The sequence below is a fragment of the Lampris incognitus genome, chromosome 6 (assembly GCF_029633865.1).
Source record: "Lampris incognitus isolate fLamInc1 chromosome 6, fLamInc1.hap2, whole genome shotgun sequence".
NCBI classification, from domain to species: domain Eukaryota; kingdom Metazoa; phylum Chordata; class Actinopteri; order Lampriformes; family Lampridae; genus Lampris; species Lampris incognitus.
Genome location: NC_079216.1, coordinates 22,127,790 through 22,146,446, shown reverse-complemented (window position 1 = coordinate 22,146,446; position 18,657 = coordinate 22,127,790). Strand labels below are relative to the sequence as shown.

General features: G+C 44.0%; 1 protein-coding gene across 1 annotated transcript in view; it reads right to left on the bottom strand.

Annotated features, from left to right (window-relative positions):
* LOC130113853 (transcriptional enhancer factor TEF-1-like) overlaps window positions 1-18,657 on the bottom strand; it is a 59,751-nt gene that overhangs the window by 40,868 nt on the left and 226 nt on the right. Inside the window, exon 2 of the mRNA XM_056281530.1 lies at window positions 5,386-5,918. Within this exon, the coding sequence (XP_056137505.1) occupies window positions 5,386-5,590 (205 nt within the window). The 5' untranslated portion in view covers window positions 5,591-5,918. The remainder of the gene's footprint in view (window positions 1-5,385; window positions 5,919-18,657) is intronic.

Genomic DNA, 18,657 nt, shown 5'->3' with positions numbered 1-18,657 from the left:
TGGTTAGAGTTAAGAAATGCAAAAAATCTTGCATGAAGCTGAACCATTTTGCCCTGAATTCAGGTTGAAAAAGGTGTTGCTGTCCCTTGTAAACGCTGTCACTCATCGCCTGTCACTCGTCACCTGTCACTCGTCACCTTGGACTGGCCAGACAACAGAGTTTCAGCTGTTTCAGAATAGCTGGAAACCCTTTCAGAACGAGTCCCGACTCCAAAAGCCTTCCAGACCAGTCTTTAACAAACGCTGGAGTGGAGGCTGTTTAATTGCTTGTATGCTGGGACGACCTTGAAGACCGCAAGTCACAAATCCTGGCCTCTGAAAAGTCAAGCAGCAGTTGTGTACATTATATAACATGTGCAATAAAATGAGTATTAAAGGGTGGAATTAAGTTGGCGTGTAAAATACCAGAACATGAAAACTGTGATCCATCATGTTATCCTTCCGAGTCACGATGCATATTCTTATGTACAAACACAAACCATCATTCTTCATATTCACAACACAATATCTCTCTTCAGTAGACGACAAGTTGTAGAAACCAACTACTGCAGGCACAAAGACACTCAGAGCCTTTTGCATGGCATACTCGCACCTTCCACCATGACTGTGTGTACGTATGGGAGCAGATGTTAGCTAGGACTATTCAGCACTACTTCTGCCAGGTGAAAGAGTGTGAGAACACGATCTACTTCACCATTTCATCCATTACTCTCCAATGTGCCGCCATTATTATTATTATTAATAATAATAATAATAAACTTTATTTATACAGCCCCTTTCAAAGCCATGTTACAAGGTACTTTACAATGCAAGATAAAATAGTCAAAAAAATATATATGCATAACACCTGATCTGCTTTACAGAACAAGGTAAAACAATCAGGATAAAGACCACAAGAACATAAAACACAGAACACTGAACCCGATAGAACAAAGGATATGACTAAAACAAGTGAAATAAAAGTGATAAAAGAGACATATAAAATTGGCCAACAACTAGCATCTGGGTAGCGTAGCCGTCTATTCCGTTACCTACCAACACAGGGATCGCCAGTTTGAATCCCCGTGTTACCTCTGGCTTGGTTGGGCGTCCCTACAGACATAATTGGCCGTGTCCGCGGGTGAGAAGCCAGGTGTGGGTATGTGTTCTGCTCGCTCCACTAGCACCTCCTCTGGTCGATCGGGGTGCTTGTTCAGGGGGGAGGGGGAACTGGAGGGAATGGCGTGGTCCTCCTACATGTTACGTTCCCCTGGCTCCTCACTTCAGGTGAAAAGAAGCGGCTGGCGACTCTACATGTATCAGAGGAGGCATGTGGTAGTCTGCAACCCTCCCCAGCTCGGCAGAGGGGGTGCAGCAGTGATGGGGACGGCTCAGAAAATAGTGTAATTGGCCAAGCACAAGGCTGCACTGTGGCGCAGTGGTTAGTGCGGTTGCCTCACAGCAAGAAGGTCCTGGGTTCGAGCCCTGGGGTAGTTCAACCTTGGGGGTCATTCAAGGTCGTGCTCTGTGTGGAGTTTCCATGTTCTCCCCATGTCTGCATGGCCTTCCTCTTGGTGCTCCAGTTTCCTCCCACAGTCCAAAGACATGTAGGTCAGCGGAATCGGCCATACTAAATTGTCCCTAGGTGTGAATGTGTCGGCCCTGTGATAGACTGGAGGCCTGTCCAGGGTGTCTCCCCGCCTGCCACCCAATGGCTGCTGGGATAGGCTCTGACTTCCCACGACCCTGCGTAGGATAAATGGATCGGATGGATGGATGGCCAAGTGCAATTGGGGAGGAACAAGAGGGAACACTCCCCACCCCCCCCCCAAAAAAAAAAAATTGGCCAACAACAGATTTACTCTAAAAAGCCCTCCTATAAAAGTATGTTTCGAAAAGTCATTTAAAAGAAGGTAGTGAGTTTGCTAACCTAATTTCCTCAGGTAGGGAGTTCCACAGCTGTGGGGCTCTAATGGAAAATGCCTGGTTGCCTTTAGTAACGAGGCTCGCTGAGGGAAGTTAAAAAGCACTTGCCTGAGGAATGCAGGCAGCGGCTAAGCTCATGGGATGTGAGTAAATCAGTGATATATATGTAGGAGCAAGGCCATGTAGGGCTTTAAAAGTAACTAGTAAAAGTTTAAAAATCAATCTTTTACCTAATAGGTAGTCAGTGAAGTGTTGCAAAAATGGGAGTGATATGGATGGTTGTCTCTTGGAATTTGTTAACAGTCTGGCTGCTGAGGTTTGGTCGAGCTGGAGGCAGGAGATGGACTTTTGACTGAGCCCTGAATACAGGGAATTACAGTAATCCAGACATGACAAATTGAATGCACAGATGACTTTTTCAAGGTTCGTTTGAGAAGGATTTTTTTTCATTTTTGCAACGTTTCTGAGAAAGCATGACTGTACTACCTTGGTGATTTGTGTGTCAAAACAGAGCTCAGAGTCAAAGAATTCACCCAAATTATGGGTGGAGTGCTTGACATTGGCAGAGAGGTTCCCAAGATTATTTTTCAGGTTTCCGGTCAGGTTAGGGGGACCAAATAAAAGGACCTCAGATTTGGACACATTGAGCTGGAGGAAGTTTGGTGACATCCAGCATTTAATATCGGATAGACGAGCCATAATACGAGAAAGTTCGTCTATGTCACTACCAGCAAGCGGGACATAAAGCAAACCCAGGTGAATCCATCTGTTATGACTTACACCACAGAATTCATGTTTGTATGAGTTGACTTGTAAACTCTGTTGTCCACATAACAGTGAAAATTAATATTATGATCGCAGATGATCTGACCCAAGGGAAGCATGTAAATGGAAAATAATATTGGACCAAGAACTGACCCCTGGGGAACACCACATGCAGGGGATGAGGAGAATTCTCCAATTACAACAGAGAAAGATCTGTCAGATAGGTAAGATCAAAACCAGGCAAGAACTTAACTTGACTTGACTATCCTTAATGCCCACATAGTTTTACAGGCCATTTAACAGGATGTCATGATTGACTATCAAAAGCGGAACTCTACTCTAGCAGGATTAACATTGAACAAGCACCAGAGTCAGCGGTGAGTCATTGGTAACTTTTTTTCCCCTTTTTTCTTCCAATTTAGTGGCCAATCGATCCCTATTTTAGTTCAAACTCCCACCCTCATACTGCATGCGTTCGCCAACTGCATCTCTCCGGCCGGCAGTCTCGAAGGAGACGCCTCCCCACTTTTGTGACAAGGCGAATCCAGGCCGAACCACTGCTTTTTTTTCCGACACACACAGAGACGCATTCATGTGACGAACACAAGCTGACTCCGCCCCCTCCCAAAGACAGCGTCGCCAATTATTGCTGCTTCATCGAGTCCGGCCATAGTCGGGTCTGACAAGACCGGGCACGAACCCCGGTCCCCAGTGGGCAACTGCATCAACACAAAGCCAATGCTTAGACCACTACACCACCGCGGAGCATAAATCAGACTTATATAGCTCCTTCCTAACACTCAAAGTCGCTTTACAATAAACGGGGTGAAACAAGACAATGGATAAACATAGCACGGACATACAGTTTTAGACCTCTTCCACAACCTGATATGTAGTGAAAGTTTAATACCAATTAGATGGCCTACAAATCATTCAAGAGGTCTATATGATGTTCCTGTAGGGGTCTCACGACAAAGCTAGTAGGGCAGCACACTCTGCCTCTCCATTATCCTTTTCATTCTATTGCCCTTTCACGAATCCATATCTGTGTTTTCAATGCATTTTGTCCATATCCAACAGGTTCGACACGTCACTTTTTCAAGTTTGCCCTGTCTTTTAAGGCTGGTGTTTTTCTCTAAGGCTAGCAGTGGGGCTTGTACAGTCAAACCTTTCTTTATCTGTCATATTTTATATCTTTCATATACTCACGGGCAACTTCTATCTTTTACGCAAAGCTAAAATAAAATACATTTCAGTTATGGTACTACGCAGAATTGGTAGTGAACTTCTATTGCACAGATTTTGCTCAAAGCAGAAAGCCACCCCTTAATTTGGGCATGAATGGACTAACAAAGAAGTTTTTACAGTTGCTCCAGTGTTGTTGCTTTAGCAAATTGATATGTAGAAAAAGATCCCTCAAACAATTTAAGAAAAAAAACATCACGAGTAGAATCCAACCTCTTGTATTAAACACTGGATCTGTCCAAATCATTAAGAAGTAATAGCATGCAAAGAAAAATGTGGGCTCCATTATGTATCTGTCAATAAAGAAAAATGGCTCGAGTTGAGAACCACTTGATAGTGAATTATTTTTCAGTTAACACATATGAAGATGAAATGGTTAATACCCAATGTCTCACCTCAACTCAGCCCGTCTCCCAAATTTGCCTTTCACACCACCTGAGCAGGCACTTTCTAACTCAATCATGTCATCACAATAAACATGTCAACAACCCGAACACAAGGTCGACCGTGTAAACAAGCGATGGTAAACATGCCAGCAAGGCAAGGAACAGAGACTGATTGATCTGTGAATGATCAATAAACAGGAACTCAGACAGAAGATAGAATTGTCAGCTTGTCCGAGTTTCTGTAGGCATCCTGTGCATCAGCATTTCTCAAACTCTGTTGGAAACTGAAGTGTCACAGACCTGTTGTAATGGGTCCCTGCATTAGAAGGACAATTAGTAGCTTTTTAAGTCAAACTGGGTCAAAGGCCAAGACTTTGCTGATTATACCTCAGACTGAATATGTCTAATAGTCGCTGGAATATACAACTTGAATCATGATTCACAAGATTATGCCACAATGCAAAACATTAAAGTCCAAAACATAAGTAAAATCAAAAAGAAATCCCTAGAGCGCAGTATGCATTTAAGTCCTACAACTAGCAGCAGAGAGGGAAGGGGGGGGGGGTCGCAGCTGGTGGCAGCCAGAGGACCATCTGCTCTCCTCTCTAATAGCCCACAAACACACACACACTCCACCCTCTCTGATGTTCCTAGCATGCCTCCATTACCTCCTCTCTGATGTCTCGTCTTGCCTTTCTCCCCCTGCTCCTAACACTCAGTGCCCTGTGAGACAGTACTCACAACAGCAGGCTACATGGCATTTCTAACAGGCTGACACACCAACGCATCCAGCTCCTGAAAAATACACCTTATGGTACTATTACTGGCTGTGCTTGAAACAATCGAGCTATGTGCGGATGCCACGTTCTTCAAAACCAGACTTTGCAAATCAATAAAAGGAAAAAATAAAGCACTAATGCATCTTCCACTAATGCATTACTTCAAAATATGTAGCCAGGCAAAACAACACTCAACACTCATATACACACAAACGTATCGCTTCCAACAGACACAAATGTGCATGTATGATTTTCTTACTTCTACATAGTGGACACCGACTAGAGCAGTGCCCTTCTCAACTTACCATACATTTTCCCTTCATCAGACAGTATAATCTTCCTCCTTCCACAGGGGGGGTAAATGGCCAAGGCCTCTTGAAAGCTCTGCTCAATGTCCGGACTCCAAACGCCCTCGGGGTCTCCATCCACGGTCTTGTCTCCTCCAGAGTCACTCAGTCTGTCCATGTCCTCCCCTGGACTCTCGCTGCCACTCCAGCTACTGCGCTCCATAACGACCGCTAACAGCGACTACACCCTTATCTTCAGTGCTAATGCAACAGGGTTGATGCAAATCAGCTGAAGCGTTCAAAGCCAAATACTAATACTGCAACTGTAAGTGGTGACTGCAAGATTTTGGAGATTATAATTTCAATTTCAATTCAATTTAATGTTGACGCTAACTGTAGCTTTCAGTGATTGCAACCTACAGCCAACAGCAAATGGCAGCCACTGGCTGATGGTACCAAATGCTAACCGCCAATACTTAATGCTACAAGTAGCTGGCAGCTGCAGAAAACTCGGCAAGTGAGTTTGGGGTCCAAAGCCAGGAAACAGGCACCTAAAAAAACAAGCAAAAAAAGAAGAAATTAATGAATTACTATTCTTAAGAAAACACCCGTCTTGTTACACCCTTTGCAGCAACCAAACATTAGAGTTACATGTACATCAACGGAGCGCCTACAAGGGAGAGTGTGAGAGCAAAAAGCCTATTCCTACACAACAGATAGCAACAGTTTAGAGGAAAGGTAGGTTAGCTAAAAGAGGTCTGACGACTGATCGTGTTTCCACAGGAATCCGCTACAACACTACAGTAAATATCAAAGCTGGAGTAGCATAGCCGATCCCCAGATTTTTTTTCTCTGCTCCTCTATGCTTTACAAACTTGTATAGTTCCCTTTGATGACTTGCAAAATAAGCTTGTGAGGCGTATGTCTGTGTGGGCGCATGCTATTGAAATGTGTAAAACAGAATGCAGTTGCTGATTCAACCTCATATCTGTTGTCAAAATGACTGGGTGAGATAATAACGCTTTATGATTTTGTCTGTGTGTGTGTGTGTGTGTGCATGCACAAAATGTGCTGTATTATCAAAAGGCTGGTTGACCGATTGATGGTATGCCTGTGACGACAATCGCTTCTCGTCTCAACACATATCCAGGTTTGCACTCACAGCCTTTTGTATCAAACTGAATCAGTTTTATTTCCTGGAGTTTCTCTCTGTCCTCCTTCCCTCCTCCCCCAGCAGCTTTCCATCAGAAGAAGCTTTCATTCATCCAACAGGCTTTATGGAACAGAAGCAACAATAACATATTTACGCCAGTCCTGAGCAGTGTGTGTGTGTGTGTGTGTGTGTGTGTGTGTGTGTGTGGACAGCGGGTTTGAAACTCCTGGCATATGTTCTTCAAATTAATTTGGGTTCTGAGTCCTATGATGCTGACAGAGTGGAATCAAATTCAGAGCTGTGTGTGTGTGTGTGTACCATGTTTAACTATCCTAATGGGGACATTTGGTCCCCATTAGGATAGAAAAACCAGAAACCATCTAACTTGTGGGGCCATTTTATCAGGCCCCACAAGTAAAAGGGTCTATTTTAGGGTTAGGACTTGGTTTTGGGGTTAAGGTTAGAATTAGGGTTAGGTTAAGGTTAGGGTAAGGGTTAGGGTTAGGCATGTAATTTGCGTGGTTAAGTTTAGGGTTAAGGGCTAGGAAATTAATGTAGTCAATGAGGGGGCCCCACAAGTATAGTTTTGCGAGTATGTGTGTGTGTGTGTGTGTGTGTGTGTGTGTGTGTGTGTGTATATGTGTGTGTGTGTCCACTACGTGGTGGGGGAAATGACTCTCCGGTTACTCCCCCACGAGAAAACTAGTTACTGTGGATGACTGTTACGACTGACTTCCAGCATAGTAATTATGAGATGACTGGTTACAAGTCATCCATAGAAAGAGGGAAATAAAGAAACAACAGAAATCGAAGAAACAAGAAACATCATTAAAAATGAAAGCGGGCAGTGAAAAAGAAATGACTTCCCCTATAACTGTTATTTCATATCACCTGACCTCTCTTTATTTCCCATTGCACACTACATCACAAGCCTACAGTTTCAGTACACAAAAACTTTAAAATGTACTATATACGACATTTGACACCAGCATCTCAGACCAAAACAACACAAACCTCCCCCTCCCTTCACGTTCTTGACTATTATGTCGTTGGTTGGAAATTTGGTTTTTACAGCATAGAGTTATTTTATTAACATTAGTAACATATTCAACTTGGTCAGGAGCCATTTCTTCAACCTGCCGATTGACCTACATCCACGTGACATCATTATTAGCTTGCTGGCTACCCTGCTAATGCTAGCTACCGCACATGCACTAACATGCACGTGCATTCGGACTGCCTCCCAAAACAACAGAGAGGCTCAGATTACAACACACACACACACACACACACACACACACACACACACACACACACACACACACACACACACACACACACACACACACACACACACACACACACACACACACACACACACAGAGGGAGTGGTGACATCATTCTCTGCTCAGGACCCCATTACTCCACCATGTCTTTACGTAGCACATAGCTGTTTAATATATAGCACCGCTAAGCTAACATGATCTGAAAAACAGCCGTTTCCTTCAAGACACCATTCACGGGAAATATTCCTGCTGTTTACCTTACTATTAAAAGGCCACCTCTTTGTTTGGTGCTCACTCCGTTTTGAGTTCATTTACGAGCGGTGCGGTGGTGTTTGAGAAAGCACCGGTTTTAACAGGCGAGAATCTGAGAATCATTCATACCGGGCTGTTCAGCCGTTATAGGAGTGGCAGAGAAAATCAGGTTAAAATAAGATGAGATGAGTAAAGGGTAAAGGGGGTTGGTATAAAACCTATACCAAATGCAGTGACGTACCCCCCCCCTCGAGCAGATAAGAGTAATATGACAGACACTTTACTTGTCATTGTCCATACATACAACAAAACTCATCTCTGCATTTAACCCATCCTATATGGATGCACGGTGTGTGCAGCTGTGTACACTAGCAGCCACAGTGCAGCGCCCGTGGACCGACTCCAGTTCTTTTTTGTCATCGCCTTGGTCCGGGGCACATTAACCCTAACATGATGTTTGGTGAAGTACCCCCTTCTGTTCCCCAAAGAAAAATCCCTCTTATTTGCCCATTCAAACTGTATAAGGAAGGCGTGTTACAGATACTCATGCAGCTGAGAGGCTGCATTTCGAACTTTTAAAAATTAATGTTTAATATCGCACTCTGTGAGAGGTGCGAGCCTGGGATGAGACACAAAGCGTTTGGCACCAGTTTTATGGGAAGGCATTAGCCCCGATACTATAGGCTATTTTGGACGCTGAAGAGGCCAGCGTGAGAGGGGCCCTGTAGCAGATGGAAGTTGGAGAGAAACATTAGTCACACAACAATCAACTGTGACTACTGGCTACTCTTCCGCACTCTGGGCTACACTCGCCCCCTCTCTCTCTCTATTTCCCCTCTCTCTCCGTTTCCCCTCTGTCTCCCTTTCCTTTTTACGCTCACCATGCTCACAACTTGGCCCTCCTTCCCTCGTCCCTTCTAACAGTTCTAACTTTTCCTTTATTGCTTCTCCCCTCAGCTTCCATAGTTTCAGTTCTGCCTCCCTAGTCCTCGCCAGGCAGGCCCGGGCCAGCCCCAGCCTGGACACCAGTCATTATGATGTGAGCGCCAGGCCTCAGGAGAACAGACACAGGGCATGCAGCCACAATCCTGCAGCTGCCTTGGACTCGGGCTACATCCCTCGCTCTGCCGCTCCCTCTCTCTCTCCCTTTCTCTTTCAATCATTTCTTATAGCAGTCATTGGCTCCTACCCCTCGCTCAATGTGTGTTTGTGTTTACGCTCAGTGTGCATGACTCCTGGCCTTGATATTTCCAGAAACATGCCAGTGGGTTGTAATGAAATGTAATGATACAGAGATGTGAGTGTCTGCATGACCACAGGGCCCTGTGTGTGTGTGTGTGTGTGTGTGTGTGTGTGTGTGTGTGTGTGTGTGTGTGTGTGTGTGTTGCCAGTGGGTGATGTTGGTATACAAGTTGACCGTGTTATCACAAGGTAGTCAGTTCTTTTTAGTCTTTCAGCTGCTGGACCACTCAAAGGCATCTGTTTTAACCGCTTCCAGCATGTGAGTACACACCAGGTTTTCTACAAGAGGATTTTCTCATAATCCTCAAAGCAAACATTGTTCTTTTTTACATGTTTTGCCATGTTTACAAGGGTCTCTTATGGCCTGAATAGAATTAATGTGCAGCCGAGGTGAAATCAATTCTTTTTTCACTCCGTCTAATTTCCCTGCATTTAAAAAACACCGAAGGGCAAATGAAAAACAGTGAAACCGACTAATATGTCGGTGATTCTGACGTGAAATTTGAATAAACCTTTAAAATGAAACAACCTCGGGGATGACGGGTTTAACTTGCAACTTGAAACAGCTGCAAAAGTAGGTGTATGTCTGCAAAGTGAGCTCAATCAAGTACCCCTCGTGTAGTTCTGAATGTATTCAAGCAAAGTACTGCAGCGAGGGCTGACACACAGTCCGCCCTTGATTCCATGGTGAGGATATGGTAACACGCTGGTCACTATGGTAACCTGACAAATCCAGGGGATGCACTCAATATGAATTGCCTGACTACTCCAAGCAATGTGACGGCGTCTCAAACAGTTTGGAAAACGCAAATATTCATGAAGTGAAAAATCCTCCTGTTATATGTTCCCGGTGACAAGTCTTACCTCCGAGTTTACCTGCCGTGTGATGGCACAGCCAGGGAAACATGGGTGGGTTCTTACCACTGACTCATAATGAACCTGATGACGTAAAATCTGAAGCCACAGCGACGGCATTGGCATTCCCTAATGACATCCTTGTCGTATTAACGGACAAAGATAAGTGGACAGACATCGCCATCAAGTTGTTTCCTGCTACATAGGCACGCACACCACCCATAATATTGTTGGCTGCAAATTAGGATAATGAATTATGATAATTAACACGTGCCGACAATACCACTAGATGTCAAAGATGCAGTTAATATCCGTTAACATCAAAAAAGAACATTACAACCAAGGCTGGACTACCCCGGGGCTCGAACCCAGGACCTTCTTGCTGTGAGGTGACGGCGCTACCCACTGTGCCACCGTGGCGCCCTGACAACTACAAACATGATACATTTAATATTTCTTCTAACATTGATAAATACTTTTATAGCTATGTATAGCGTGTAGTTTTACCGCATCCTTTATCAAACGTAGTCTTGCAACCGTATGATGATGCGCTTCTATTCATAGTGACAGGCCGGCAGAAATGCCAGACACAACTTATTTAAGGCTCACCAAGATGGCGTCACAGTGGCTTCAACCGTTGTGGGCGCTCCATCACCACGTTATTAATCCAGTGTATATAGATCAATGGTGGTCACGTACAAAGGCATGTCTACTCTTTGTTGATGCAATGGCGTTTCTGAACAGCGAAGTGGGTTTGTTTAAAAGCCATCAGGGTCAGCGATCCCCATTAGTTTCTTCAGTCGGTGCGGTTTCTGAACGGCAGAAAGAGCAGCGTCAAGTCAGACGCTGGTTTGCCCCATTGACCAAATAGTGTCGAGGTCAAGGCCAAAGTCCAGACACAGTTTTCACTAGGCTAAGGGCAGATGCTGTGACCAGCTCTGGGGAGAGATGTAGAACCGAGTGGTTTGAGGATGCTAAAATATAGAGGTGAATTCGTCCTATTCCCCTTTTTTATCCATGCTGGAAATGTGGCATTTTCCCTCAGGCAGGGGACACACTATGGGAGGACAGACTGTACAGTTAATAACTGGTTTTCAAAGATTTTTGTCAATTCACAATGTATAAGTACACACATACACACATGCATAACAACGCAGTCAAGATGGGGACTGCGAACTACCAGGTCCAACCTCAAAACAACAATGGAGCCTTATAGAAGGTGCAAACATATTAAAAAAAAAACGAGAACTAAATGCAGGTCTGGGATGGAAATTAAATGAAATACAAACTGAATATTTAGATATGTTTTTCTTCTCATCCTATCCAAGTTATTTCACCTCACTCAGTTCTGAATGGCTATTGCTGACATCCACTGAGATTTGCATTATTGACCAACTCACACTAACTCAACTCTTTGTGGATTCAAGTTGAAAAAATAAAAAAAATTTAAATAAAAAATAAAAACAAATCAGTACGTTTAAGAGAACAGTGACACTCCAGGATACAAAGCCTACAATTCTGAACCCTCAAACACAAGTTAACACTACAACGACCGGGATTTCACTCCTACCTAAAGCCACCATGAGCAGCCAACATGACCGCCGGTTTTTGAACTCTATATTCTGTCAAGATAAATACCCAATTGAGATATTAATGCATTGCATATGTTAGTATGTCTGTTAGGAAACGACTGACACCAAAATTAACATTTTAACAACTATAATACTATTTTTAAACAATTTAAACTTCAGTGAGACATGGTCAAACTTGAATAGCAAAATTGAAAAAGTGAAAATATTACCTGAAAAACAAAACGGAAAACACATATTGCTAATCTAACAAACGTAACAAGGCCTATAAAACACAAAATGTAAAAAATGGACTGAAAATAAATATTAAAACAGTCCCAAACACGACCAGAACTTAGAAACTACTAGAACGACGGTGGGCTGGTTGTGTCAGGAAGGGCATCTGACGTAACATTTTGCCAAATCATTGTGCGGATTGACAAGACCGCTATCGGTGCTGTGCCCTCACAGGGTACCAATGGAAACTATCAAATCCACTGTGGTGACCCCTGGGAAACAGGGAACAAGCTGAAAGAAGAAGAAGATTCTGTCAAGATAAACACCCAATTGAAATATTAATGCATTACATGTTAGTATGTGCGTTATGAAACTAACTGACACCAAAATTAACATTTTAACAACTTTTAATACGATTTTTCAAACAATTTAAAATGGCCGCTGTCCAACGACTGTAAATACTGCAACGCCTCGGTGGTAGTCATGGTGCATCTGTAACGGCTTCTATAACCAGACACGTTGGCAATAATCAAAAATCAAGTTCAGACTATTTCTCTGTACTGGAGAACGCTAGTGTGTTTCTAGGAAAGAGCAATGAACTTCACGAAGGAAATTATGCGACCCACACACGTCATAAATAGTGACATGATGTGCACGATCACGTGCAAATTACATGCGGACATTTTGACCGCTCATGGTTGTTTTAGGTAGATCATAACATTTTTGTGCAATTGGTCTAAAACTCATTTTAATGCAAATATATGCAATTTTATGAGAATTCAGGGAGCGGCAGGTCTGTATCTTTTTTTTTTTTCACAAAGTTATTAAACTTTGAAAATCCAAAACGCTCATAATGACCGCCTTGGTCGTTCTAGTGTTTTAATCTGCGCTAATTGTTCATTATGACCACCTTCAACTAACACCGTGCTGTATCAGTGCTAACCAGCCATAATGAAAAAGGTTTACGATCAGCCTCAAAATCAATTCAAAATCAATTGTGGCCGCGGTCTTGACTCGGCAAGAAAGAGTTGCATCAATTCTGTGCATTGGTAAGATGTCAATAAAACGTCATACTCATCAAAGGTGTGGGAAGACGGCTGCGCAAATTCGCGTTTGCAGCGGCCTCACCCAGTGCCATCAATGCAGTGTCTCTTGTTCATGTCTGCGTCTAAGTTTTGTCTTCGTTTGATGGCTGGGAGAACGAGGCAGGCTAAGCTAACTGCTAGCCCATGCAGACCGGCAGTTCCGATTACACCGAGGGCGGTCTGGCGACGGCCTCACCTGGCGTTGAATGGTGTTTTTGATGTCGTCGCGAGGAGGTGTGTCGAGGGTGTCTGGCTGGGAGAGCTGCCGCTGGATCGGCTGGGAGAGCCTGGTCTGCTTTCGCTGGTGGACCCAGGGATCACGGCCCCTGCCCGGAGCTGCATCCGAGGAGGAAACACCCCGGGTGGTCTGACAGGACGCAGAAGCGGGGCGGGCTAAGCTAACTGCTAGCCCATGCAGACCGTTCATTCCCTTGGACAGTGATTTTTTTTTGTTTAGTTTTGATGTGTTAGTTTGGATATGTGTGTTCTTGTAGTTTTTGGATGTATTTTTGTCTTTGTGTTGTACTGCTGTGGGCCAGGGGAAACGGCATTCCGTGTCATTTCACGTACGCAAGTGCATGAAGTGAAGTGACAAAGTGTTCCTGATTCCTGATTATTTGAGTTCATGTTCTTCATTGGGTTTATGGGTGGAGTGATGGGGCTGAAAAGGCTGTGTAGTTTTCTAACACTAATTATCTTAACAGTCATAAAACCATAAATCATGGTTGAAATTGCTGACGAAGAACAGCTGGAGCATCTCTGTAATCAGATTACATTCACCTGATTCCATTTCTTGAAAGAAAAAAAAAAAAACACACACACACACTTTGAACTGGGTTGCTATCCTGGGATTTCTCTTGGCAACAATGCATTGTGTATGTTTATTTTCCAGAGGGTCGGGACTTCAGTTGAGTTTATAATTCTAACATAGATGCATGATTATAAAGGACAAATACTGGGGAAAGACAAATTCATTTATTCTTCCTGCATCATAAAATGTGCAAAGAGAGAGAGCACAAAGGGAGAGCGACTCCTTTATGAGTCGTGAAGAGGCTGATTCACAGCATGCACTGCTCATTATTTCACCGTCTCGTCTCACAAAAGCATTACCATTTCTGAACACATAAGACTAACTGGACACAGATTGTGACTGAAGGGTCTCGTACAATAATGTACTAAATTCTACCTAGAAATGTGATGTTGAAAAGGCTTTCTTTGAATTTCTTCTCTATGTCTCTTGCTTTGCGCCCGTCTCCGTCTCTATCTGCTCCATTTTATCCCTGGTAGCTGTTTTATCCCTGATAGCTGTTTTATCCCTGGTAGCTGTTTTTGCTGAGTCAGACCAGGGACACACACACATGCGACAACATCGACAGGAAGTCTACCGAGCTTATGGCAATACCAATATGCTTTTTAATAAGTGTGAATTCTGAAGTGCTTTCCTGAGAAGGACTGCATGTGCCAGTGTGGTCCCTCTTGAACAGCTGGCAGGAGAAAATTGTACGGTTTGTGAAGAACCTCATGAACTGTCATCTATCAAACCTTTCCACAACTACAGCCTCTGCTAGCTGGAAGAGACCATCACTGCCGTCTCCTTTCTACAAAATACACAGACAACTGAATTACCCCCAAACTGCGTTGTCCATCCGCAACCCATTAAAACTCGAGTACTGCTTTATTGGGGCAGATGCAGCTTGGGAAGTACATCGTAACCCACAAAAATGGCCTCGTACAGGTTACTTTGATCAAATAAGAATAAACCTGCTTATCTGCTGAGTCTAATTCTTCCTGTTGCCAAGTCTCTACACCTACTGTAATGACTCTCAATCGGAGCTGGATGACGGGCTGATGAGCTTATTGAACACAACGGCGTCCCGTTTGTGCCTTAAAAACAGCGGGGCGTTGACAAATAAAGGTTGTACCATCCAATAACCTTTATTTGGAGCGGACAAACAGGCAGGGGAGCACGCGCCCCTCTTTCACAGCTCTACATGAGCTGTTGCTGACGTATGAGCGTGTGTAAAAGTGTAAATGACCAAACAAAACTGGGAGGAAATAATGGAATATTACTCCATATGCACAAGATGCTCCGGGGGAAAACAACACACACTTTAAATATAAAAGAAAGTCAACAAGGAGCATTTCATCCAAATAAAGAATCTGGCGATATGATACATATCACGATACAGGGATTATGACTCAATATACCGTGATATATTGCGGTATTGTAAGAAAGGTAATATATTATGATTTCATAGGCCTGTGTTCTTTCTGCTTATGCTTCTTTGTGCTTATGCTACTCAACTTTTTAATAATGCCTTGTACAAGTCTTACACTGGTTTCAGAAACTTTACCACGACTAACAGTCTTTCAAATGTATGGGTGGTGATTGACTATTCAAACAAAATCCTGAATTTGATCACGACAAAACAAGAGAATGTTTTTCCAATGCAAAAAAAGGAGAAAAAAAACACCTCCCACATGCAAGATTATTGTTCTTCCCAGCAAGCAAATACAAAAAAGCCTCACAAAGTCAGTTAATGTATCCGCAGGATGCAGTGTATTATCATATAAATGGCCTCCCCTTTATTCCTATCCAGGGAATTAAGCAAAAAAGTAGTTGAAATCTGGACTTCCTGTTCACTTCCTAGAGAGGACAGGAAATTTGAGGTCGACTCAACTTCCCATGGAGGGCGTGTTGTTCTTATTTGTTTGTCTGTCTGTCAAGATGCAGGACCAAAGTAGCGGGCGGGTCAAAAGACTAAAAAGACAGAAAGGCACACCTAATGAAGAGAAAGGTGAAAAACAATAGATGAGGGAATACATGCAGGCAAGCCTGCACAGGCACCACTGGTCTCCTGCAGCCAGCAGCTCTCCCACTTCACCCTCTCCCCCACATCCCTTTCTCTCCTACCCTCACCCCCACCCAGGAGGATGCCTATTGTTCCCCCGTTCCCTAAACAAAGCACCCCCCCGACACACACCCCTCTCCCCCTACCCTGTGGCCCTAGCCACCCCCGCCCCACACAAAAACTCTTACACACACACACACACACACACACACACACACACAAAAGCTTTTTACCATAATATATTGGCTCTGCTCCCAAATTTCATTACATGTGCACTCAGTGTTCTTCCTTTACACACTACTCTTCACTCCATTCTCTAAACAAAAAACAAAAGTTTTTTTTTAATAAAATCATGATTCGGTTTCACTCGGTTGTCTGGATAAACTTATGCGGCTTCGATTGTGATTTCTGTTTCTTTTACACAGAAGACAAACATTATGTCAAAATACTAAAGAGGTGTGATCTTGAACAACACAGAATAGCAGGGAGAAGTCCAGTGAAACTGGAACCCTTCATCTGAACACAGAAATTGAGTTGTCTGTCAAGAGTAAGTAGTGTATGAGGAGCTGTATGAGCCAGTAGGGCAGCACACAGCAGACTTGTTCACTGCCAGCGGCTTTCTGGATTTACAGATTCAGCTCATCACCTGTTGATTCATCAACATATTAATTTGACAAATTAGTGCTTTTCCTCCCAATTACAGTCGCAAACAACTGTATTTCACCGTTTTTAAAATTAATTGGTAAAAAGGAAGCCTACATCTGCTTTGTTTCACAAGACATCCCTTATGACCACATGATTACTTTCACTAATCCTGGGCCTAAAAAAATCTGTGTGCTGGACTTTGTCCTCCTGTCTTCAAACCAAACACAAGATGAAACAAGGAGGAAGAGGGAGATAACGGCCTCCCGCTCTTGGCTTCACCATATTGCACAGCATTTGTGTACTGCGCGAATGCACGCACACATGCACACAGCGGTTGTGACTAAAGCACACATGAGCCATATGGGGCGTCCTAAACCACCAACGCCTGTTGCTGCTGCAACAATAGGCCTGCCTGGCCTGGACAGCAAACACACACACACACCAAATGGCTGTTAGTCTGTCAGTCTGCATTGCTTAGGCCCAGAACAAACGCCTGGATCTGCAACCTACCCCCCAGACTTGCCCCCCCCCCCATTTCAATCTCTCGCTCACACGCATGCACACACACACGCGCGCGTCTCTACAGGTGCACAAAACAGAGCACTCAAAACAGATGTCAACGGATTGGAGAGAGAGAGGGGGGGGGCAGGATAGCTGTTTGCCCGTGGTGACTGAAACATCTTTGTACTCACAAGCCTTGACATTGCCCAGAAACAACCTCTGTCAGTCACACGCGCGCACGCGCACACACACACACACACACACACACACACACACACACACACACACACACACACAACAACACGCCCTCCTCCTCTGTTACTACCAGGGTTCTTTCATCATCAAGCCAGATTACTGCCAGCGAGAGGCAGGAAAGAGGAGGAATATGCCCCAAAATTTAGCTCGTCCCAAAAAAATAGAAGGTAAAATATCTAAAACTGAGCCGCATTTAGAAAGCGAGATTCATTAAATCCCACTCAATTTGTTTTACACGATTAGAACTAGAATAATACACTCCACTGCTAACGACAGAGCCAGAGAGATGTTGGACAGGTGCTGAGCGTTTTTTTATTTTGCTCCTTGTGTTTGAAAAAGGTATCAAAACACCAGCTGATAACTTAATTAAAATTAAGCGATTGTAACGCGTTACTTCCTCATTTTGGCACCTGCCACTTTCATACGAACCAAACTGCACATGAACGCTTTCTTCTTTGTGCTTTACTTCCTGGAGGGTCTCGAGCCCTCCGCTGACGCCGCGTGATGGGAACGGGAGTCCCGTCGGCTCGCTGGTCAGCGGCGGATTGATATTCTCTGGAAAAACATTAAAGCATGGCCGTTTCAGCTCGACACCAAAATATCTGTCCAGCAATGAATACTTTACTTTTACTTTGTCTAGCAATAAAAGAGCAATTACTAGCCAATAATTATTAATAGTAATAATTATTCGAAATAAAAACGTCTTTAAAAAAAGACCGTTTCGTTAATTTAAATGAAGGACCAGTTAATAAAACTACCGCACTCATTACGCGAGCAACTATGAGGGACCTTCAGAGTTAAACGGGGTTTTTTTTCTTCTTTTTTTTCCTTTTGCGTATTTTTAGGCCGTAAGCTAAAGCGACACGTTTCCCGAATAGTGGTTTGTCTGATTTGCGGAGGTGTCGCGGCCGCAGACGGACGGAGCTGTGAAGGGCCCGCGGAGCCTCCTGCCGGCCTACACTCAGCCGGCTGGGCCTACCCGGCACACAGGCGGCCGATGCAACAAGTCCTCCGTCGACTCGGAGCTTTGTTCCCAACACCGGCTCAACGCGTTTACGGACGCCCAACTCACTCCACCTGCCCGGGTTGAACGGCTTCGGTGTGAGCCGGTTCATGTCCCCGGACACACGCGCTCCAAAACAGAGCTGTTGTCTTCCTGTCGGCGCCGGGAGGGAGGGAGAGTAATAAGTGAATAGTGAAAGCGACATCAGTCGCTGTAGAAAAGCTTGCTAGACAACCTACAACAAGCTTATTCTTTTGACTGTCTTACAACGGAGGACTCACTTTGGTCTGCTATGGTCACAATTTTGACTAAAATATTCGATTTCCGTTTCGGGGACCACTTCTGACCGAAAACAA